Below are 24,653 nucleotides of genomic sequence, written 5' to 3' on the forward strand. Positions count from 1 at the left end.
TCGACAACAGCCAGTGATATTGCAGGGTGCCAAATTCAAACAACAGAAATCTCATAATTACAATTCCGCAAACATACAAGTATTATACACCATTTTAAAGATAAACTTCTTGTTAATCCAACCACAGCGTCCGATTTTCAAAAAGGCTTTACAGCAAAAGCAAACCATGCTTTTATCTGAGGACACCACCCCAAACAAACGAACACAGACAATCAGAATTCAACCCGCCAGGCACATCACAAAAGTCATAAATAACATATAATGCATGCCTTACCTTTGAAGATCTTCTTCTGTTGACACTAACCATCACAAATGGTTATTTTGTTCGATTAATTCCGTCATTATATATCCAAAATATCCATTTATTTGGCGCGTTTGATCCAGAAAAACACCGGTTCCAACTTGCGCCAAATGACTACAAAATATCTCATAAGTTACCTGTAATCTTTGCCCAAACATTTCAAACAACTTTCCTAAAACAACTTTAGGTATATTTTAATGTAAATAATCTATCAAATTTAACCTGTTGAGGACGGAGGTTCCGCTAGCGGAACCCCTAGCCAACAGCCAATGGCATCGCACGGCGCGAAATACAAAACCAACTAAAATACCACAATTCAATTTTCTCAAACAATCAACTATTTTACACCATTTTAAAGACAAGACTCTCGTTAATCTAACCACGTTGTCCGATTTCAAAAAGGCTTTACAGTGAAAGCAAAACATTAGATTATGTTAGGAGGGTACATAGACACAAATAATCACACAGCCATTTTCCAAGCAAGCATATATGTCACATAAACCCAAACCACAGCTAAATGCAGCACTAACCTTTGATCTTCATCAGATGACACTCCTAGGACATTATGTTATACAATACATGCATGTTTTGTTCAATCAAGTTCATATTTATATCAAAAAACAGCTTTTTACATTAGCATGTGATGTTCAGAACTAGCATACCCACCGAAAACTTCCGGTGAAGTTACTAAATTACACATGTTAAACGTTGACAAAATACATAATTATTTTAAGAATTATAGATACAGAACTCCTTTATGCAATCGCTGTCCGATTTTAAAATAGCTTTTCGGCGAAAGCACATTTTGCAATATTCTGAGTACATAGCTCGGCCATCAAGGCTAGCTATTCAGACCCGCCAACGTCGGGGCAGCCTAAACTCAGAATTACTATTAGAAAAATTGGATTACCTTTGCTGTTCTTCGTCAGAATGCACTCCCAGGACTTCTACTTCAACAACAAATGTTGTTTTGGTTCCAAATAATCCATAGTTATATCCAAATACCTCCGTTTTGTTCGTGTGTTCAGGTCACTATCCGAAGGGTAACGCGCGAGCGCATTTCGTGACAAAAAAATTCTAAATATTCCATTACCGTACTTAGAAGCATGTCAAACGCTGTTTAAAATCAATTTCTATGCTATTTTTCTCGTAAAATAGCGATAATATTCCAACCGGGCAATGTTGTATTAATTCAGAGAGAAAGAAAAAAATGGCGAGTTCTCGTGACCGCGCATCTCCAGTCTCACTGTCCCCAGGTTGACCACTTACAAACTCTGCTCCTATACTTTGCCCAGAGACAGCAGACACCCAATTCCACTTTCTGGCGGCTTTAGAGAGCCAATGGAAGCCTTAGAAAGTGTCACGTAACAGCAGCACAGATGCTGTAATTTCGATAGAGATGCAACAGAAGGACAACAAATGGTCAGACAGGGTACTTCCTGTACAGAATGTTCTCAGGTTTTGGCCTGCCAAATGAGTTCTGTTATACTCACAGACACCATTCAAACAGTTTTAGAAACTTTGGAGTGTTTTCTATCCAAAGCTAATAATTATATGCATATTCTAGTTTCTGGGCAGGAGTACTAACCAGATTAAATCGGGTACGTTTTTTATCCGGCCGTGAAAATACTGCCCCCTATCCCAAAGAAGTTAAGACGGGATAAGCAGCGTTCAATACCGGAGGAAAACAATGTGGAGTGTGCTTTCTGATCACGCACCTCTATCAAACAGTACACTTCCCTCGAACCTCGTTCTGAACAGCTGTACTTCTTCATTACACAAAGGAAAAACATCAACCAATTTCTAAAGACTGTTGACATCCAGTGGAAGCGATAGGAACTGCAAGCAACTGTCTTAGAAATGTAGGTTCCCAAAGAAAACCCATTGAAAAGAGAGTGACCTCAAAAAAGAAATCATGGTTGGTTTGTCCTCGGGGTTTCGCCTGCCAAAAAGTTCTGTTATACTCACAGACATCATTCAAACAGTTTTAGAAACTTCAGTGTTTTCTTTCCAAATCTACCAATTATATGAATATCCTAACTTCTGGGCCTGAGAAACAGACAGTTTAATTTGGGCACGCTTTTCATCCGGATGTGAAAATACTGCCCCCTATCCCAAAGAAATTAACGTCTAAAACCAGATATAAAGTATGTAGAAAAGATAACGGCGCAATATATTTTTAATAAGATCATCTTTGAGAACTAACAATCGCCTAAATTAAAACTAGACAGTCAGGGGGAACCTAAAATGTAAGAAATTTCATGGCATGGGCCCCCATTGTTTTTTGTTATAGCGAGTTACTCAGATGGCATAAAAAAACGCATAAGCAATGGCAAAATGTGTAGAATTGCAGGAAATTTGCTTTAAAACAGTTAAATATTGTCTGTGGTCAAGAGGAAGGGCCACCGCTGCTGGAAATTTTTTAGGGGAAACACTGGTGTCAATGTTCCATCTAAGCTTCGTGTGCAGCACCTTCAGGACTGCAGCGCAGAAGAAATGCCAGCCAGCGCAGAGATGTTGGCTGCACATCTGTTGATATTGTTTGTTAGTTAGCGAGTTATTAGCCAAGTTGTTTTTTAGTTTTTTTGCAATGATTGCTTCCAACAAGAGCACAAAACCTTTACCTGTTTAGCCAGTAAGTCAGGTAAAGAGCTTTCTTTTTGTCTTAAATGGGCAGTGTTTTATTATGAGACAGGCTTGAATAGGTAGCCCCCCCAAATTAAAAATAATGATCTGATTCTCTGTATTCTCTGTATTATTGTTATTATAATAATAATAATAGTGTTTTGTGCATTATATACAATGCAATTTCCAGTCTCCTATTAGGCCCATGGTGTTAACCTGTTATGGCTAGGGGGCAGTATTTTCACGGCTGGATAAAAAAACGTACCCGATTTAAATCTGATTATTAGTCCTGCCCAGAAACTAGAATATGCATATAATTATTAGCTTTGGATAGAAAACACTCCAAAGTTTCTAAAACTGTTTGAATGCTGTCTGTGAGTATAACAGAACTCATTTGGCAGGCCAAAACGTGAGAAGATTCTGTACAGGAAGTACCCTGTCTGACCATTTCTTGAACTTCTTTGCCATCTCTATCCATTACAAAGGATCTCTGCTCTAACGTGACACTTCCTACATCTTCCATGGGCGCTCAGAGCCCGGGAAAAAGCTGAATGACGTAATTCAAAGCCCTGGCTGAAACACACGAGCGCTTTTGCTAAGTGGTCTATCAGAGGACAAAGGGCTTACGCTCGTGCACTGGCCGCCCCCGTCTTTGTGTTTTTCCCTCTATTTGCCGAAACACAGATTCCCGGTCGGAATATTATCGCTTTTTTACTTTATTTTAAACAGCGGTTGACATGCTTCGAAGTACGGTAATGAAATATTTAGAAATCTTTTGTCATGAAATGCGCCATGCGCACGACCCTTATTTACCATTCGGATAGTGTCTAGAACGCACGAACAAAACGCCGCTGTTTGGATATAACGATGGATTATTTTGGACCAAACCAACATTTGTTATTGAAGTAGAAGTCCTGGGAGTGCATTCTGACGAAGACAGCAAAGGTAATAACATTTTTGTTATAGTAAATCTGATTTTGGTGAAGGCTAAACTTGGCGGGTGTCTAAATAGCTAGCCCTGTGATGCCGGGCTGTCTACTGAGAATATTGTAAAATGTGCTTTCACCGAAAAGCTATTTTAAAATCGGACATATCGAGTGCATAGAGGAGTTCTGTATCTATAATTCTTAAAATAATTGTTATGTTTTTTGTGAACGTTTATCGTGAGTAATTTAGTAAATTCACCGGAGGTATGCTAGTTCTGAACGTCACATGCTAATGTAAAAAAGCTGGTTTTTGATATAAATATGAACTTGATTGAACAAAACATGCATGTATTGTATAACATAATGTCCTAGGGTTGTCATCTGATGAAGATCATCAAAGGTTAGTGCTGCATTTAGCTGTGGTTTTGTTTTTTGTGACATTATATGCTAGCTTGAAAAATGGGTAGTCTGATTATTTCTGGCTGGGTACTCTGCTGACATAATCTAATGTTTTGCTTTCGCTGTAAAGCCTTTTTGAAATCGGACAGTGTGGTTAGATTAACGAGAGTCTTGTCACGAGAATCTAGACGTTCCGCTAGCGGAACACCTGCTCCAATATCCAATGATGGGCGTGGCGCGAAATACAAATTCCTCTACAATCCGAAAACTTCCATTTTTCAAACATATGACTATTTTACAGCATTTTAAAGACAAGACTCTCGTTAATCTAACCACACTGTCCGATTTCAAAAAGGCTTTACAACGAAAGCAAAACATCAGATTAATCAGACACCCATTTTTCAAGCTAGCATATAATGTCACAAAAAACAAAACCACAGCTAAATGCAGCACTAACCTTTGATGATCTTCATCAGATGACAACCCTAGGACATTATGTTATACAATGCATGCATGTTTTGTTCAATCAAGTTCATATTTATATCAAAAACCAGCTTTTTTACATTAGCATGTGACGTTCAGAACTAGCATACCCCCCGCAAACATCCGGTGAATTTACTAAATTACTCACGATAAACGTTCACAAAAAACATAACAATTATTTTAAGAATTATAGATACAGAACTCCTCTATGCACTCGATATGTCCGATTTTAAAATAGCTTTTTCGTGAAAGCACATTTTGCAATATTCTCAGTAGATAGCCCAGCCATCACGGCTAGCCATTTAGACACCGACCAAGTTTAGCCCTGATCAAACTCCGATTTACTATTACAAAAGTTTCATTACCTTTGTTGTCTTCGTCAGAATGCACTCCCAGGACTGCTACTTCAATAACAAATGTTGCTTTGGTCCAAAATAATCCATCGTTATATCCAAATTGCGGCATTTTGTTCGTGCGTTCCAAGACACTATCCGAAATGGTAAATCAGGGTCGCGAGCATGGCGCAATTCGTGACAAAAGATTTCTAAATATTCCATTACCGTACTTCGAAGCATGTCAACCGCTGTTTAAAATCCATTTTTATGCCATTTTTCTCGTAAAAAAGCGATAATATTCCGACCGGGAATCTCCGTTTAGCAAAACAGAGGAAAGAAAACAAAGCTTTCGGTTGACGCGGGCACGAGCCTGAGTCACAGTACTGTAACCAGCCACTATCCAAACGCGCTACTTTGTTTCAGCCAGAGCCTGCAAAGCCACGATTCAGCATTTTGCCGCCTTCTGAGAGCCTATGGGAGCCTTAGAAAGTGTCACGTAAGAGCAGAGATCCCCTGTAATAGATAGAGATAATCAACAAGGCCAAGAAATGGTCAGACAGGGTACTTCCTGTACAGAATCTTCTCAGGTTTTGGCCTGCCAAATGAGTTCTGTTATACTCACAGACACCATTCAAACAGTTTTAGAAAATTTAGGGTGTTTTCTATCCATATGTAATAAGTATATGCATATTCTAGTTACTGGGTAGGAGTGGTAACCAGATTAAATCGGGTATGTTTTTTTTTATCCAGCCGTGTCAATACTGCCCCCTAGCCCTAACAGGTTAACCTGTTGGGGCTAGGGCTAGCCTTAATCCCTCAGTTGGGATTGATATCAAGGCGGGAAATTCAAAACAAACTTCGATTTTCAAACAGGCTTTACGGTGAAAGCATAAAGTTAGATTATGTTAGGACAGTACATAGCCAAAAAAGTACAAACATCCATTTTCAATTCAAGGACAGGCGTCACCAAAAGCAGAAAACCAGCTAAAATTATGCACTAACCTTTGACAATCTTTATCAGATGACACTCCTAGGACATCATGTTATACAATACATGCATTTTTGTTCCATCAAGTTCATATTTATATCCAAAAACAGCATTTTACAGTGGCAGAATTTTTTTCCCCTCAAAAGCTTCCGGTGAATCAGCGTTACAATTTACAAAATTACTATTCGAAAACATAGGTAAATTATAATATTGTCATTCAAAGAATTATATACTGCTCAAAAAAATAAAGGGAACACTTAAACAACACAATGTAACTCCAAGTCAATCACACTTCTGTGAAATCAAACTGTCCACTTAGGAAGCAACACTGATTGACAATAAATTTCACATGCTGTTGTGCAAATGGAATAGACAACAGGTGGAAATTATAGGCAATTAGCAAGACACCCCCAATAAAGGAGTGGTTCTGCAGGTGGTAACCACAGACCACTTCTCAGTTCCTATGCTTCCTGGCTAATGTTTTGGTCACTTTTGAATGCTGGCGGTGCTTTCACTCTAGTGGTAGCATGAGACGGAGTCTACAACCCACACAAGTGGCTCAGGTAGTGCAGCTCATCCAGGATGGCACATCAATGCGAGCTGTGGCAAGAAGGTTTGCTGTGTCTGTCAGCGTAGTGTCCAGATCATGGAGGCACTACCAGGAGACAGGCCCGTACATCAGGAGACGTGGAGGAGGCCGTAGGAGGGAAACAACCCAGCAGCAGGACCGCTACCTCTGCCTTTGTGCAAGGAGGAGCAGGAGGAGCACTGCCAGAGCCCTGCACAATGACCTCCAGCAGGCTACAAATATGCATGTGTCTGCTCAAACGGTCAGAAACAGACTCCATGAGGGTGGTATGAGGGCCCGATGTCCACAGGTGGGGGTTGTGCTTACATCCCAACACCGTGCAGGACGTTTGGCATTTGCCAGAGAACACCAAAATTGGCAAATTCGCCACTGGCGCCCTGTGCTCTTCACAGATGAAAGCAGGTTCACACTGAGCACATGTGACAGACGTGACAGTCTGGACACGCCGTGGAGAACGTTCTGCTGCCTGCAACATCCTCCAGCATGACCGGTTTGGCGGTGGGTCAGTCATGGTGTGGGGTGGCATTTCTTTGGGGGGCCACACAGCCCTCCATGTGCTTGCCAGAGGTAGCCTGACTGCCATTAGGTACCAAGATGAGATCCTCAGACCCCTTGTGAGACCATATGCTGGTGCGGTTGGCCCTGGGTTCCTCCTAATGCAAGACAATGCTAGACCTCATGTGGCTGGAGTGTGTCAGCAGTTCCTGCAAGAGGAAGGCATTGATGCTATGGACTGGCCCGCCCGTTCCCCAGACCTGAATCCAATTGAGCACATCTGGGACATCATGTCTCACTCCATCCACCAACGCCACGTTGCACCACAGACTGTCCAGGAGTTGGCGGATGCTTTAGTCCAGGTCTGGGAGGAGATCGCTCAGGAGACCATCCGCCACCTCATCAGGAGCATGCTCAGGCATTGTAGGGAGGTCATACAGGCACGTGGAGGCCACACACACTACTGAGCCTCGTTTTGACTTGTTTTAAGGACATTACATCAAAGTTGGATCAGCCTGTAGTGTGGTTTTCCACTTTAGTTTTGAGTGTGACTCCAAATCCAGACCTCCATGGGTTGATAAATTGGATTTCCATTGATTATTTTTGTGTGATTTTGTTGTCAGCACATTCAACTATGTAAAGAAAAAAGTATTTAATAAGATTATTTCATTCATTCAGATCTAGGATGTGTTATTTTAGTGTTCCCTTTATTTTTTTGAGCAGTGTAGATTAACATCTCGTAAATGCTACCGCATTGCCAGATTTCAAAATAACTTTACTGGGAAATCACACTTTGCAATAAACGGGGTCCTATGCTAAGAACATGCTAAGAACAATAGGCTAGGATATACAGGTTAGCACCATCTAATATCAATAATACTATTGTAAATATCCCCTTACCTTTGATTATCTCCATCAGAAGGCACTTCCAGGAATCCCAGGTCCACAACAAAGTTCATAATTTATGTCCAAATAACTCCAAATTGTTCCATGTTGTTAGGCGTACAGTAGGCTCCTCAAAAGTAGGGCGGGGGGGGAGTCACGACGAAAAGTAAAAAAAAAATCTATTTACGTTCATTCAAACATGTCAAACGTTGTTTAGCATCAATCTTTAGGGCCATTTTTAACGTGAAACATCAGTAATATTTCAACCCGACCTCTCCTGTGTCTTGAAAACCGTTTTTGAAAAATGTCTTGCCTCACATGCACGCGCAGGTGCGCACAATAATGAAGTGACGACTCCCAGGGATGTCAACTTCTCTTCGTTGTCATCCGGTCTCTGTTCATCATAGACGCTTCAAACAACTTTATAAAGATCGTTGACATCTAGTGGAAGCCGTAGGAAGTGCGAAATGAATCCTTTGTCACTGTGTGATCTATTAGCAATGACTCGAAAATAGTACAGCCACAAAATTCTCATTTCCTGGGTGTATCTTTCTCAGGTTTTTGCCTGCCAAATGAGTTTTGTTATACTTACAGACACCATTCAAACAGTTTTAGAAAATTCAGAGTGTTTTCTATCCAAATCTGTTAATAATATGCATATCCTAGCTTCTGAGATGGTGTAGGAGGCAGTTAAAAATGGGCACATTTTTTGAAAATTCTCAATACTGCCCCCTAGCCCCAACAGGTTAAGTACATTTCCTGCAATTCTATGCATTTTACAATGGCTAATTATGTGACATTTTGCTCAAACAAAATCTACACTGCTAAATTAATTGTTTTTGGAATGTTCAATTCCCCCTGACTATCTAGAATGCCATTAGAGTGCAAAGTTGTCATCAAGGAAAAGGGTGGCTATTTGAAGAATCTCAAATATATTGATGTTTTAACCAAAAAAGTGTACTACATGATTCCATGTGTTATTTAATAGTTTTGATGTCGTCACTATTATTCTACAATGTAGAAAATAGAAAAAATAAAGAAAAACCCTTAAATGCAATAATTTCTCTACACTGCCAAGATAGGGAGTCTGTAAAATGTTTGCTGAAATTCAGGCACGCCGATGGGCCGAACGCGCCCATTGCAACGCCCACCACCTGAGCCCCTTTTTTTTTCTCCAGAATAAACCCTGTAATAGGCCTACATTGAACAACAGGCTGCTGTAGACGCACAGAAATCAATATCTATTTTAATATAAACATTTTATGGGATGCATTTGATCCTTTGCTTTTACTGGTACGTCAGTCTGATAGGCCTAATGAGCTCAAATGGCCTCAGTAGCTTACTTGGCCACTGTCTAAAACTGCAACCTGCAGTGGATACAGCCTAAGTGTTCAATGTAAACGCATGCAGGAAGTTGCACAGAATGCTCACAAAGTTCAAGTTTCCCCTCACAAGAGTTTAAATTTGCTTAGTGCCCCCCAAAATTTGGATGAACATTGGTCAGTGGGCCTAACCTGCAATAACTATGATGGCTAGATTACTGATTTATGATTGACATCTCCAGCTTAAAGCTGGGTCATGTTCATAAGGGCACATAATGGAAGTTTTAAAATGATCACGACCCTGGTGATCGGTTGAGTCACTTCTTCCTGCTCCTCCAGATCAACAAGCAGAATGAGCAGATGCATGGGCTGCTGGCCATCGCCCTGACCATGTACCCCATGCGCATCGACGAGAGCATCCACACCCAGCTCAGGGAGAAGTACGGAGACAAGATGCTTCGCATGCAGAAGGGGTGAGCGAGAGCGAAAGACACTCGAGACAGTTATAGGCCCAATCCCAAATCAACCCCTAGACACTACGTGGAGATCTGACAGGATTTGATTGGTCTAAGTCAGTGGTTCCCAACCGTTGTGCACTGGTGTGCCTTGAGGAACTCTCAGGTGTGCGGCAACTTTTTACAGCCATGGGTGTGCCATGGTTAAAATAAAAGTTGGGAACCACAGGTCTAAGCAATTTGGTGAATCTTCCACCGTGCTTATCAGAGGGCAAGGTAGAGCTATTACAATATTGCTTACACCTGTAAGGGTCTAGGGTTTGAATTTGGCCATAGTTGGTGTTTGAGTCCTGGCTGACATGACTGTGCGTCCCCCCCCAGAGACCTGCAGGTGTTTGAGGAGCTCTTCAGCTTCGCCTGTCCCAAGTTCCTGTCCCCGGTGGTTCCCAACTACGACAACGTGCACCCCAACTACCACAAGGAGCCCTTCCAGCAGCAGCTCAAGGTGTTCGCCGAAGAGGTGCAGCAACAGGCCCAGCTCTCCACCATCCGCAGGTAATGCGCTATCTTTGTGAGAGTCGGATGCGCTGCTACACTCATATCTCTGTTAGGGGCCATGATGTTGATTAGGGTTGACTTCAGTGGGGTACACTGTAGAAAATCTAAAATTTGTGTCTTATTGGACAGATAAAATAAGATTAGCTTTAATGTCCTCAAAGAGAATTTGTATTGGAAATTCAAGTTCAGCACCTCCTTGTTTCACGGCATTTCTAAAAGTTTCTCCCTACTGAACACGACCCATGTTAGAGAGCATTGCTCTCTAACATGCTTCCTTGGTTCCCTCCCTCTAAACTCTCCCTGCTCCATCTCCCTTCTGTCCAGTTTCCTGAAGCTCTACACCACCATGCCCGTGGCCAAGCTGGCAGGCTTCCTGGACATGACAGAGCAGGAATTCCGCATCCAGCTGCTGGTCTTCAAACACAAGATGAAGAACCTGGTGTGGACCAGTGGCATCTCTGCCTTGGACGGAGAGTTTCAGTCCGCCTCTGAGGTCGACTTCTACATCGACAAGGTGTGTGCACTGTGTGTGTGTGAGACAGAGCCTACTCATGTCATTTTAGAGACTGTTTAATGAATTAACTCTTTGGAAATAATGTTTTGAACTAACCTGTATTCCCTGTCTGTTATGTGCCTGCAGGACATGATCCACATCGCAGACACTAAGGTGGCCCGCCGCTATGGAGACTTCTTCATCAGACAGATCCACAAGTTTGAGGAGGTGAGAAATGCTACATTTTCAAATTACTTTAGAGCTGTATTTCCATGTAGCAACAGTCCTTGTTTTCCTTTTGTCCTAGTATTTCTGTTACATTGCAGACATTTGCTTCTGTATTTTCTTTTTTATATATAAACCTTCCCAGAGAATAGAAAAGTTAGTCTCCTTCATGATATTGGATTTGGTTTAACTTAAGATACATTTCTGCTTCTGTGTGTTATTCGCCATGCAGTTGAACAGAACGCTGAAGAAGATGGCTATGAGTGGAGCCAGCACCACAACCACCCGGGCCACATGAGTCGGAACTCTGATTTACAGTGTGTGGCCTACCTGGCTCTCTTGGATCCACCAAGAGAACTATCAATAATGTTTTTCTATGTAGTTTGAAAACAAAAGATGAAGTGGTGTCCTGCTGGTGTTTTGTTCAGGTGCACATGTGGTCATTTTTATTAATGAACAGGTTGTACTGTGATTTTAGTACCTTTTACGAATAGTACAGTAGTTGATGATGATGAATCAGAACCACTAGATGGCAACATTTAGCTACCAACGTTTAAATTACTCTATCGTAAAAGTTATAAAACTTGAGTTTTGTATGTTATTAGGTGAACTACTGAGATTATCTAATGTATAACAAATGTCAACTATAAAATGTCATCCAATATCATGAGCTGTGTATTGAAATTGTCATCCTTCATGTATTTCCAGATACTAAATTATTCTACCGCTCTGTTGTTCGCTACATACTTTGGTCTGACTGCCATCATTGAAGTAGTTTGTGGTGACGAGGGGCCTTGTACAAAACCAACCAATCAGGATCAAAGCCAATGACAAATTTTCAAACTGCCGCTTTACCCACATGTTCTGCCTCTGGTCCAACCTATCAGTTTCTGGACCAATCGGATGCCCCTGAATGTGTTCGCATTCGGTGAAGGGTCAGGGAGGTACTCAGATCCAGACTTGTGGAGAAGAAACTAATGTCTATGGGTGTGGTGTAGTGTTTGGCCGTAGCAAGGAGTCTGGGTAGCCAGGCATCTGTCAGGTCAACTTCATCAAGATAGTCAGTGACTGCTCAATCAGTAGACACATGATCAGCATAGTGTGTAGTTTTACAGTATAACTAGTTACCAGCTCCTCAGTGCTCCAATAGTGAGAGGAATTGCCTACACACAGACCCTGGGACTGAGGCAGTTGCATATTTATTTTTTTATCACAGATCATCCACAACATTTCTCAACACGTAACTCAGGGCTGGGTGACAATGACAATAAATAATGCTTAACACTCAGGTCGGGAAACGGTTGCTATACAAAAGGAAAACCGACAAATGTCTCCAAAGTACAATGTAGTACACATATTTCAAACATCCATTTTGTCTCTACCCATTTTGGTAAGAGCATTTTTTTTCTTCCAAAATATTTTTTGGTACGAGTCATTTTTTTTGCTTTACAATAAAATAAAGCAAATGCTGCTCATTTTGACCATGAACTCACTCTGGTGGCAATGTCATGTTTTTTTTGTGGGGCAGCATGCCCTCTTTTTCTTTTATATATATATATATACTCCCACCCTTACCCCTTCTGGCAACCCAAGGGCTAGATTCATTCCATAGGGCTGAAGATACGGGGTATAGCGCAATTGAAATTTAAAAACAAAGTTCTCACACTGCATTCACGGTAAACACTGCATATATCGGCTCAATCTTGCTATACCGCAGATCTTCAGTGCTATGGATTGAATTTTGCCTGAAGATAAGGCTTCCAGTTCCATACTGAGGCATTGTTCCACTCTTACTCAATCCCAATTATTTTTATTACCATATTGCCCATGTAACTTGAAGCGAAGAACTGTATTGATGCGCTCGCTTTGGCTCTGTCTATCAGTGTACTCTTCAAATAAGTGAGTGTTGTCTTTTATTATTGGTTCATCCAGTCCTAGAGCTGCTCTACTGGGCCACTAGCCTGGCACGCAAAACAGATGTTACAGTGGTGAGCTCAGCGTTCAGTCAGGTTTAACCAGGCTACTTGGCCACTATAGCAGAGGGTTTATTTATTAACCCCCTGCATACTGAAGTGGTCTCTTGTGCTAATATCCAGACAAAGCCTCCTCTTCATCTGTGCTCCTCAATGATGACATTAAACAAGTCCTTCTGTAGTCCTTTTATAGTCAAATATGGAGACCTATGTCTGTTGATGTCCAGTTAGGTCTCCAAATTCAGGATACCCAAGACAACCCATTCATCGGGAGAAGTGCACTGCAGTCACCATAAGTCCTTTCAACTCAAAGAATGTCCTTATCTATCCCCTCTTCCCTTCCTCACCCAATAAGTGCTCATCCCTTACCTCTTTTACAGTAAATTAAAAAAAAAAATACATTTCTATGTCATGTTAACTATTTTCAACAGTCCATTTGGTGGCCGTTCGCTGGTCTGTGGCTTTTTTTTTGTGCGAGTGTGTGCAACCTAGGACGTAACTCCAGAAGGACACTACTTCTGTCTGACAGTAGGCTGTTATTGGACAGATCTCCCCTTATAAAAAGCAGTCTTGGCCTCTCTCCATCTTGATCTTAGAATGACTGTAGGAGACCAAATGGTGTCCTGCAAGAGATGTCCCAGACAAGCTGGCCATAGTGTGTTCTTTTTCACCATGTTAAATCTTAGTAGTCTTTCAATTTGGTCTGCTATTCTATGTTCCAGGTCTTCGATTGACACATTTATTATTTTTATTTTACCTTTATTTAACTAGGCAAGTCAGTTAAGAACAAATTCCGGTCTACACTGGGGCAAACCCAGACGACGCTGGGCCAATTGTGCACTGCCCTATGGGACTCCCAATCACGGCTCGTTGTGATACAGCCTGGATTCGAACCAGGGTGTCTGTAGTGACACCTCTAGCACTGAGATGCAGTGCCTTAGACCACTGTGCCACTCAGGAGCCCCTAAGCCTTTGCATTTGGTCCACCATCAGACATTAAACCAAATTAAAATCCATCTTTGAAGGGATCCCTCACACATGCCATCCATGGCTCATGAAGATCTTCACTGGCATTTGAAGTTCCAAGACTGCACACACTCCACCTCCTCCAACCCCTGGCCCTCTACCCACGTTCCCCAATCTCCCCTGGCTGTATCCTGGTAACAGCGGTCAGTGTCTGACCCTCAGTTTTTGAGGAGAGGATAGGGGAGAAGGCAGGGGGACAGCAGTAGGACACCACTCAGTCGTGGCTCTTCTCAGACCAGCGAGGCCTCGGCTAGTCATAACTCTGTGATCTCCAGCGGGCTCTCGGTCAGCGTGTCAGTATCCTTGTTGTTACGGTACAGCGGTGTGGACTTGGCTGACTCGGTACAGGTGTTGCGCTCGGAGTACAGCCCGCCATCGGTGACGTTCAGTGCCCGCTGGTCGTCCTCTGGCAGGCTGTTGAGGTCAGAGGTTAGGAGTGTGCCCGTGCTGCTGTGGACGCCGTCGGGCCCCCTCATCTCAACGGGGAGCTTGTGTCTGAAGCGCAGCGTGCCCCAGCTGTCACCCATGCCCACACAGTCATCCTCGTCATCATCCAGGTCACTCTGGATCAGCTGGGAGAGGAATGAAGGAACAGGCATGGAGGATAGGAATGGATTAGGGAATAGGAGAAAATTTACAAAAGCAGTTAGCACCAATTGTCTCATCAAAAGTAAATAACATTGACATTCAGATGCAATATTGTGAAAAGGAGTGCAGCAGTCAGAAATTTGCCTGAAAGGAATTCTGAGGAGAAAAACAGCAGGTAGTTAGCACTAGCAGTGAGTTGCAACATCCTATCGAGCAGTAAAGTGGGCTGGCAGTGGCCTACAGACGTCATGCAAACAGAGTGAGAGGCAGTGAGATGGGGAAGCGCCAGTAGAGGAAAGAGTAGTGAGAGCGCGCCCTCCAGTGGCAGGGAACAGGACAGCACACAGCAGCAGGATCGGACCTGCTTTTTCTCACGTTCCACCTCTGTGACTGACGATTGGTCGCATTGGCTGGTCGACTTGGTGACCAGTCTGGCTGCAAATAGCTTTTTGAGCCTCAGATAGTTGTCCAAAACCCCACTGAGCAGTGAGCCCTGATAGGACAGCAGTTAAGGTCAGTCACAGTCAATCAAAATCACATTTACCCATCCCAATGTTTTAGATAGCTGCACAGAACCTATAAAACAATGTTTTAATATTAGTCCCCAACAGGAATGTGTGGACTCTGCCACCTGAGAGGACACCTGTGTGTGTGTATGTTCCTCACCTTAATGGGCCCCTCCCTCATGATCTGGCCCAGCTTGCCGACATTGTCGTACTCCTGGATGGCTGCCCTCAGGTAGCGGTCATCCTCAGGCTTGGCCTGGGGGTCGCGGCCAAACGTTCCCTGCAGGGTGTAATGCAAACACACACACACTTCAGTTAAAGACTAACGCGTGGCTTCGAACATCACTGGGGATAGGAGAGACAAAGAGATCCAGAGCTAGACTTTGGTCGGGATTCAATGAAATGCGTACTGCACTGTCGAACAATGCAGGCAATTTCCATGATGTTTGCAGAGATCGCATTCACAGTAAATGCAGCAGTCGGCTCAAGCATTAATTACCTTTAAAAGTCAAGTGCAGTGCACTTGTCAACAATGTGCCTTTGATTGAATCCCGGCCTGTGGGTCACTTGGAGGGCAGAGCCATGATGACTAATTGGAGCGCATGTAAACCTGAGACAGATGGTGGTTTCATCTTCCCTATGGTGTTAGTAGCACAATACTGTGTAGTGTGGTGTTCTGAGTGCTGTATAGTGGATATTCACAAGCCCCATGGTTGGGCACAGTACTTATTAACAAAGATAACTCGCTGTACTCATAGAAGTACATGAACATACGTAGATAGCTGTACTCACGTGAGTCCGAGCAGGGCTGTTCCAGAGGTCAGTGATCTCACTGAGGTTCACTGGCAGGTCTTCTTCATGCTCTTCCTGGGCAGCTAGCTCCAGGTTCCGACAGAACGGGTCCAGCCAAACAGGGTTGGCCCTGAGTGTCAACAACACAGTCTTAGCTATAACCACACACAGCAAATACTTCACCAGTCTAATTAGATAATATATACACAACTGTCAGACATTTAAGATCAGCACAACATGCACATCTGTGAGCTTGCAAAAGTAATAAGCCGCCACAGACATATCCTTCCCTGTAGCTCAGTTGGTAGAGCATGGTGTTTGCAACACCAGGGTTGTGGGTTCGATTCCCACGGGGGGCCAGCACCGAAAAAAAATGTAGGAAATGTATGCATTCACTACTGTAAGTCGCTCTGGATAAGAGCGTCTGCTAAATGACTAAAATGTAAAAAAAAAGTAAAATATAATTGAAATGAGTGACGTGCAAAAAAGTAGGTTTTCAAATGTTTTAAGGATTTCTAAAATGCATTCACACTGTAATCTAGATTGTCTCACCCCTCAAATGCGTATATATTGGTGTTGGGCATATCCAGGATGTCCATGAGACCTTGGTTTCCTAGAAGACAGACAGGTGAATATATATATTTTTTCTCTCTCTCTCTCACTCTCACTCTCACTCTCACTCTCACTCTCACCTGTGGATCCTGCTACAATGGCTTTCAGCTTCCTCTTGTGTCTGTAGCACAGAACATCACACAAACAGGTGAGATGATCAACATGTTTACATAGCCAAGCCAAAGTACTGTCTCCTAACACCATTACAAATTCCATTGAAAGAAAAAGTAATTGACAATTGAGATGAACTGAAAGAACAATCAACACTTTGATACATAAGAACATATTGTAAAATGGAGTGGTTTAGTATGAGTATGATTATTGGATTGTATAAGTTAAAGCGGATTGGTATAATATGTTTGACAATTACAGATCTTACACTGTGCGATAGTACCAGTTCGTGAAGATGAACAACATGGCTGCCAAGAAGAGCAACACAGCTAGGATAATGATGGCCATCTGTAGCGTTGTGAGGTCATCAGGTGCTCTCCTGCTGATGGCAGGCTGGACGTCCAGGATGTTGTAATTCCTGAACAGGTTCCTCAGCTGGTCCTTGTTCTCATCAATCATCTGAATCACCCTGTCAATCACAAGACCAGGGAAGGAGAGACAATGGGCTTAGCATAGAGAGGAGTAGACTTATACAGCATGATTTTAGTGAAGTAACAATGTAATGACATAGAAATATAATTACTAGAAGGGACAAAGCCCCCTCAGACCACTGCAATTTGACCAGAAAATTCATGGCTACACTAAATATGGGGAATGTCCGTTCTAGTAATTACATTTCTATAGGTAATAACATACTAATAATTTATACTGCCAGGCAGCAACTGACTTTTCCACGTCCAGGATGCGGTTGGTCTGCTTGTTGACCACATGTATGAGCACGTCTGTCTGGGCAAAATTCACTCTGCCTTTCTTGTCCACGTGGAACTGAGCAGAAACAGAGGAGGTGATGACAAAGGGGGATAGTGGGACACACACATTTCATATGTAATTTTATACACTAGCATGCATGCACACACACACCTGCACAGAGACACACACATCCTCCACATCCCCCAACCCCACCTACCTGCACATCGTCCGTGTTGACTATGGCTCTGGTGATGTTGGATAGCAGGTTGATAAACTCCTCCTGGAACTGTTGAACCCGCTCGGGTATCTCGTTGATGATGATCTTCATCCGCTGGTCGTCCCGCAGGATGTAAATGTCCACCATGGCGATGTCACTGTGGCCCGCCAGGTCCCGTGCCAATACCTCCACCATGAAGTAGCCCGGGTCGTAGGCCGTGAACAGGTCAAAGGTACGGATGATCCCATCTGTCTCTCCTAAGGTTCAGGGCCAATTCCATTGTGATTCATGCTTATCAATGGGGTTGAGGCCCATTCCTATTCAATTCAGTCAATTTACAGTAGTAAATTCATCATCTGAATTTAAATTAAATTGATCCCAACCGTTGTTATAAAGGACTGGTAAGGAGACTTTGAAGGGAGAAAGATTTATCAACATGGTTAGGGCAATTTAATTTCTGTCAATATTTTCACCTTAATTGAAATGGAATTGATCCCAACCTTAGTTATCAATGAGTATAGTAGGGGGCAATTCTATTTCAATTCAATGAATTGCCTCAATTTTGAATTGAAATGGAATTGATACCAACATTGGTTATCAAGGATTAACAAGGGATACTACACAAACACAGATAATAGTCATGCTAGGCAGTAGGCAGTGACTGACCTATGATGAAGACATTTCCTATGTCCTCAGAGTCATTGGACTGGAGTTTAATGTAGCGAATGGACAGGACATGGTACAGCACCAGGCTGTTGTTCCCTATGTCGTTGTCTATGGCCTGTACCCGGATCAGATCTGAGCCCACCTTGGCATCAGCTGCCACACCTAAAGGGAGAGAGAGAGAGGGGAAGGGGGGGACATAAAGAGAGAAGATGAGAGAGAAGGAGAGAACTGGTTAGTGAGAGCATCACAATATTATCAATTCACACACATGCACATAGAAACACAAACCCCCACCCCAGTTGTATGTACAGTACCTGCAGTGTACTCCAGCTTGGTGAAGCGCGGTGGCTGGTCGTTGATGTCCTCCAGGTAGATTCTGATCTCCTGCAGGGTGGGGTCATGGCTGGGGTCAAGGGCTCTGCCCCGGGCTGACCTCTGATCCCTGGGAGGGACCCAATTCCTGTGGCTGGAGGCCTTGACGATGATGGAGTATACTGAGATGTCCTCACGATCCAGATCCTTCTTCACCTTCAGTATGCCCCCTGGGTTCAGGCCAAAGTTCCCTTCAGTATCTCCCCCTAAAGGGCAGGGGTGGAAATCAGTGTTACATCCATTCATAGAAGGGACAGCAACAGGCAGAAGCCAAAAAGGTATTTCATTATTCAGTATTAGTAATAATGGACTGATATTTCTACATTGTCCGGTATGGATGAATCAGTGTGTGTGTGTGTGTGTGCTTCTGTGCCTGTTTGTGTGTGTGTCTGTAGTGTTGTGTTGTCCTCTCCACAGACCTGCTATGAAGTAGTAGACTACAGCGTTTGAGCCTTCGTCTGCATCCACAGCTCCTTTCACATTACCCACTACTGTCCCTGGAGTAGAGTGCTCTGCCACAGATAGAGTCTGGTACGATAGGCTGCCTCGCTGAGAGCGAACCAGACAGACAGACAGACAGACAGGCATGCATGCACACACATACGCACACAGATACATGAGCCAGACGTAAGACAAAATCGTCACACATATGAAACCAACACATTAGCCCCGTTTATACCTGGTTCTAACATGCATCCTTTGACCTGATCTTGTCCACATTCAGATTGTGCCCATATTTTCAGACAGGTGTAGACGATTAAAGACGCATTGTGATCTGATTGTGACCAGATCTTCCTGACCACCTCCTGAGGCAGTCAGGCACACATTGTGTCATGATATCTTACAAGTGTAGATGGATCTGGTCAGTGAAACCATTTACAGTGCCTTCAAAAAGTATTCCTACCCCCTTGACTTATTCCACAGTTGTTGTGTTACAGCCTGAATTCAAAATGGATTAAATAGATAGAAATATCTAATTTACATAAGTATTCACAACCCCGAGTCAATACTTTGTAGAAGCACCTTTGCTGCGATTACAGCTTTGGGTCTTTCTGGGTATGTCTCTAAGAACTTTCCAAGTCTTATGTTTGGGGCAAATCCAATACAACACATTACGGAGTTGTCACGAATGCTAGGAGTGGTGGTAGGAGTCAGGCGCAGAGAGCAGAGGTAAGAAAACATTAGATTTATTTTCTCTGGTACGACACGGTCGACGCCAACACAACAGGCGTGTGAACAAAATGACCAACCCATTCACAACGGGCACACAGTCCGGAAAGAAAATAATCCAGGCAGATCGCCAGCACATCCAAAAAGCACACTGACGTAAAATAATCCCGCACAAACCTGGGCGGGCTCAACAGGCTTAAATAACCACAAATCAAGACACACAATTAAGGAACAGGTGCAAACAATAAGACATACCAACAGAAAAGGAAAAAGGGATCAGAGGCGGCTAGTAGGCCGGCGACGACGACCGCTGAGCGCCGCCTGAGCAGGCAGGGGAGCCACCTTCGGTGGGATTCGTGACAGGAGTACCACTCTCTGTATTTTCAAGCATAGTGATCATGTTATGGTTATGCTTGTAATCGTTAAGAACAGGGGAGTTTTTCAGGATAAAAATGTACGGAATGAATCCAACCACAGGTAAAATCCTAGAGGAAAAACTGGTTCAGTTTGCTTTCCAACATTTGCCCATTATTCTTCAGAACATTCTTCAATCTCAGTGAAATTAGTTGTTGATCATTGCTAGACGACCATTTTCAGGTCTTGCCATAGTTTTTTCAAGCAGATTTAAGTCAAGACTGTAACTCGGCCACTGAGTTTGTTTTAGAATTTTTTCCTGCTGAAAGGTGAATTAATCTCCCAGTGTCTGGTGGAAAGCAGACTGAACCAGGTTTTTCTCTAGGATATTACCTGTGCTTGGATTCATTCCGTACATTTTTTATCCTGAAAAACTCCCCTGTCCTTAACGATTACAATTAACGATTACCCTTAACAATTATCCATAACATGACCACTATGCTTGAAAATATGGCGAGTGGTACTCAGTGATGTGTTGTATTGGATTTACCCCAAACATAACACTTTGTATTCAGGAAAAAAGTTAATTGCTTTGACACACATTAAGGACAGTGGAGTTTTTCAGGATAAAAAATGTACGGAATGAATCCAAGCACAGGTAAAATCCTAGAGAAAAAACGGAATCAGTCTGCTTTCCACCAGACACTGGGAGATTAATTCACCTTTCAGCAGGACAAAATTCTAAAACACAAGGCCAAAACTACACTGGAGTTGCTTTACTGCCTTGATGCAAACAGGATGCATGTTTTGGAATCTGTTTATTCTGTATATTTGGAATATGTTTATTCTGTATAGGCTTCCTTCTTTTCACTCTGTCAATTAGGTTAGTATTATGGAGTAACTACAATGTTGTTACTACACAACAACATTGTAGTTTGTTTTCTCCAATTACAACCATTAAACGCTGTAACTGTTTTAAAGTCACCATTGGCCTCATGGTGAAATCCCTGAGCGGTTTACTTCCTCTCCGGCAACTGAGTTAGGAAGGACACCTGTATCTTTGTAGTGACTGGGTGTATTGATACACCATCCAAACTGTAATGAATAACTTCACCATATTGAAAGGGATATTCAATGTCAGTTAACTTTTTTTTTTACCCATCTACAGTACCAATAGGTGCCTCCCTGGTCTTTGTGGTTGAATCTGTTTTTGAAATTCACTGTTCGACTGAGGGACCTTCCAGATAATTGTATGTGTGGGGTAGAGAGATGAGGTAGTCATTCAAAAATCATGTTAAACACTATTATTTGCCACAGAGTAAGTCCATGCAACTTGTTAAGCACATTTTTACTCCTGAAGTTATTTAGGTTTGCCACAACAAAGGAGTTGAATACTTATTGATATTTCAGCTTTTCATTTTTAATTAATTTGTAAATATGTCAAAAAACGTCATTCCACTTTGACATTATGGGGTATTGTGTCTAGGCCAGTGAAAACAAATCAAAATTTCATCAATTTTAAATTCAGGCTGTAACACAACAAAATGTGGAAAAAGTAAAGGGGTGTGAATATATTCTGAAGGCACTGTAAATCACCATAATCCCATAAAATCTGGTCACAATGCAGACACAGTAGACAGATATGAGACACATTTTAATACCATGTGTAGACATATTTCTGAAAATATGGGCAAGATCAGGACAAAGGACGCATGCTAGTGCCAGGTGTAAATGAGGTTATTGACTAATATACAAACACAGTAAACAAAATACCAAATAAAAAACAAATATGAAGGGAGAGATATCTAGAGATTTGAAAAGGTGGTTTGATCACACAAACATGCTTGGTACAGAAAGAATATTCTGCCGTTTCAAGTATCACTTAGTGGTAAGGTATAAACCCAGAGTGTGATTTATAGCTGAGGAGTCCAGGGCTATGTTTCATTGCAGGAAGATGAGTGTGAATTAGTGCAGAGTGGAGGGAACATCTTCCTCAAATGAGACACGGCCAAGCTCTCTAACTCTCCCCCACTCACCGGAGGCTTGAAGAAGACAGGCTCGTTGTCATCGATGTCCAACAGCGCCACCTGTAGGGGCTGGGTTGTCTCATAAGGCACGGGCTGACCTAGGTCATAGGCCACAACAATCAGCTGAGGGACAGGACACAGTCCGTTAGTCAGACATAAGCAATACACATACACACAAGCATGCACACACACATACACACACATGAACACACACATATGCATGAGCGCACACGCACACACACACACACACTAGAGGTCGACCGATTAATCGGAATGGCCGATTAATTAGGGCCGATTTCAAGTTTTCATAACAATTGGAAATCGGTATTTTTGGACGCCGATTTGGCCGATTTAAAAAATTATAATAATATATTTTTTTACACCTTATTTAACTAGGCAAGTCAGTTAAGAACACATTCTTATTTCAATGACGGCCTAGGAACGGTGGGTTAACTGCCTTGTTCAGGGGCAGAATGACAGATTTTTACCTTGTCAGCTCGGGGATTCAATCTTGCAACCTTACGGTTAACTAGTCCAACGCTCGAACCACCTGCTTTACATTGCACTCCACAAGGAGCCTGCCTGTTACGCGAATGCAGTAAGAAGCCAAAGTAAGTTGCTAGCTAGCATTAAACTTATCTTATAAAAAACAATCAATCAATCATAATCACTAGTTAATGACACATGGTTGATGATATTACTAGTTTATCTAGCCTGTCCTGTGTTGCATATAATCCCTTAGGTACACGTTGCTCCAACGTGTACCTAACCATAAACATCAATGCCTTTCTTAAAATCAATACACAAGTATATATTTTTAAACCTGCATATTTAGTTAATATTGCCTGCTAACATAAATTTATTTTAACTAGGGAAAATGTGTCACTTCTCTTGCAACAGAGTCAGGGTATATGCAGCAGTTTGGGCTGCCTGGCTCGTTGCGAACTGTGAAGACTATTTCTTCCTAACAAAGACAGCCGACTTCGCCAAACGGGGGATGATTTAACAAAAGAGCATTTGCGAAAAAAAGCACAATCGTTGCACGACTGTACCTAACCATAAACATCAATGCCTTTCTTAAAATCAATACACAGAAGTATATATTTTTAAACCTGCATATTTAGCTAAAAGTAATCCAGGTTAGCAGGCAATATTAACCAGGTGAATTTGTGTCACTTCTCTTGCGTTCATTGCACGCAGAGTCAGGGTATATGCAACAGTTTGGGCCGCCTGGCTCGTTGCGAACTAATTTGCCAGAATTTTACGTAATTATGACATAACATTGGAGGTTGTGCAATGTAACAGGAATATTTAGACTTAGGGATGCCACCCGTTAGATAAAATACGGAATGGTTCCGTATTTCACTGAAAGGAAAAACGTTTTGTTTTTGAGATGATAGTTTCCGGATACGACCATATTAATGACCTAAGGCTCGTATTTATGTGTGTTTATTATATTATAATTAAGTCTATGATTTGATAGAGCAGTCTGACTGAGCGGTGGTAGGCAGCAGCAGGCTCGTAAGCATTCATTCAAACAGCACTTTCGTGCATTTTGCCAGCAGCTCTTAGCTGTGCTTCAAGCATTGCGCTGTTTATGACTTCAAGCCTATCAACTCCCAAGATTATGCTGGTGTAACCGATGTGAAATGGCTAGCTAGTTAGTGGGGTGCGCTCTAATAGCGTTTTAAACGTCACTCGCTCTGAGACTTGGAGTAGTTGTTCCCCTTGCTCTGCATGGGTAACGCTGCTTCGAGGGTGGCTGTTGTCGATGTGTTCCTGGTTCGAGCCCAGGTAGGAGCGAGGAGAGGGACGGAAGCTATACTGTTACACTGGCAATACTAAAGTGCCTATAAGAACATCCAATAGTCAAAGGTATATGAAATACAAATCGTGTAGAGAGAAATAGTCCTATCATTTCTATAATAACTATAACCTAAAACATTTTACCTGGGAATATTGAAGACTCATGTTAAAAGGAACCACCAGCTTTCATATGTTCTCATGTTCTGAGCAAGGAACTTAAACGTTAGCTTTCTTACATGGCACATATTGCACTTTTACTTTCTTCTCCAACACTTTGTTTTTGCATTATTTAAACCAAATTGAACATGTTTCATTATTTATTTGAGGCTAAATTGATTTTATTAATGTATTATATTAAGTTAAAATAAGTGTTCATTCAGTATTGTTGTAATTGTCATTATTACAAATAATTGGGGGGGGGGGGGGGGAAATCAGCCAATTAATCGGTATCGGCTTTTTTGGGCCCCCAATAATCGGTATCGGCGTTGAGAAATCATAATCGCTCGACCTGTTAACACACACACACACACACACACACACACACACACACACACACACACACACACACACACACACACACACACACACACACACACACTCACAC

At 42.4% G+C, this 24,653-nt stretch overlaps 2 protein-coding genes across 2 annotated transcripts in view; one reads left to right on the forward strand and one right to left on the reverse strand.

The window, feature by feature from the left end:
* eif3l (eukaryotic translation initiation factor 3 subunit L) overlaps nt 1-11,749 on the forward strand; it is a 21,039-nt gene extending 9,290 nt beyond the window's left edge. Inside the window, exons 11-15 of the mRNA XM_014154435.1 lie at nt 9,688-9,821; nt 10,185-10,358; nt 10,686-10,875; nt 11,002-11,082; nt 11,312-11,749. Coding sequence (XP_014009910.1) covers nt 9,688-9,821; nt 10,185-10,358; nt 10,686-10,875; nt 11,002-11,082; nt 11,312-11,377 — 645 coding nt within the window. The 3' untranslated portion in view covers nt 11,378-11,749. The remainder of the gene's footprint in view (nt 1-9,687; nt 9,822-10,184; nt 10,359-10,685; nt 10,876-11,001; nt 11,083-11,311) is intronic.
* Nucleotides 11,750-11,904: 155 nt separating this feature from the next.
* Nucleotides 11,905-24,653, reverse strand: part of LOC106576894 (cadherin-23) — an 84,852-nt gene continuing 72,103 nt past the window's right edge. The window contains exons 16-28 of the mRNA XM_045700638.2: nt 22,253-22,366; nt 19,112-19,241; nt 18,635-18,898; nt 18,321-18,482; nt 17,655-17,911; nt 17,415-17,512; nt 16,956-17,156; nt 16,657-16,697; nt 16,517-16,577; nt 15,965-16,094; nt 15,333-15,452; nt 15,028-15,159; nt 11,905-14,650 (exon numbers count right to left, since the gene is read on the reverse strand). Of these exons, the coding sequence (XP_045556594.2) occupies nt 14,333-14,650; nt 15,028-15,159; nt 15,333-15,452; nt 15,965-16,094; nt 16,517-16,577; nt 16,657-16,697; nt 16,956-17,156; nt 17,415-17,512; nt 17,655-17,911; nt 18,321-18,482; nt 18,635-18,898; nt 19,112-19,241; nt 22,253-22,366 (2,028 nt within the window). The 3' untranslated portion in view covers nt 11,905-14,332. The remainder of the gene's footprint in view (nt 14,651-15,027; nt 15,160-15,332; nt 15,453-15,964; nt 16,095-16,516; nt 16,578-16,656; nt 16,698-16,955; nt 17,157-17,414; nt 17,513-17,654; nt 17,912-18,320; nt 18,483-18,634; nt 18,899-19,111; nt 19,242-22,252; nt 22,367-24,653) is intronic.

This window comes from Salmo salar, chromosome 18 (genome assembly GCF_965601325.2).
Source record: "Salmo salar chromosome 18, fSalSal1, whole genome shotgun sequence".
In the NCBI taxonomy this organism is placed as follows: domain Eukaryota; kingdom Metazoa; phylum Chordata; class Actinopteri; order Salmoniformes; family Salmonidae; genus Salmo; species Salmo salar.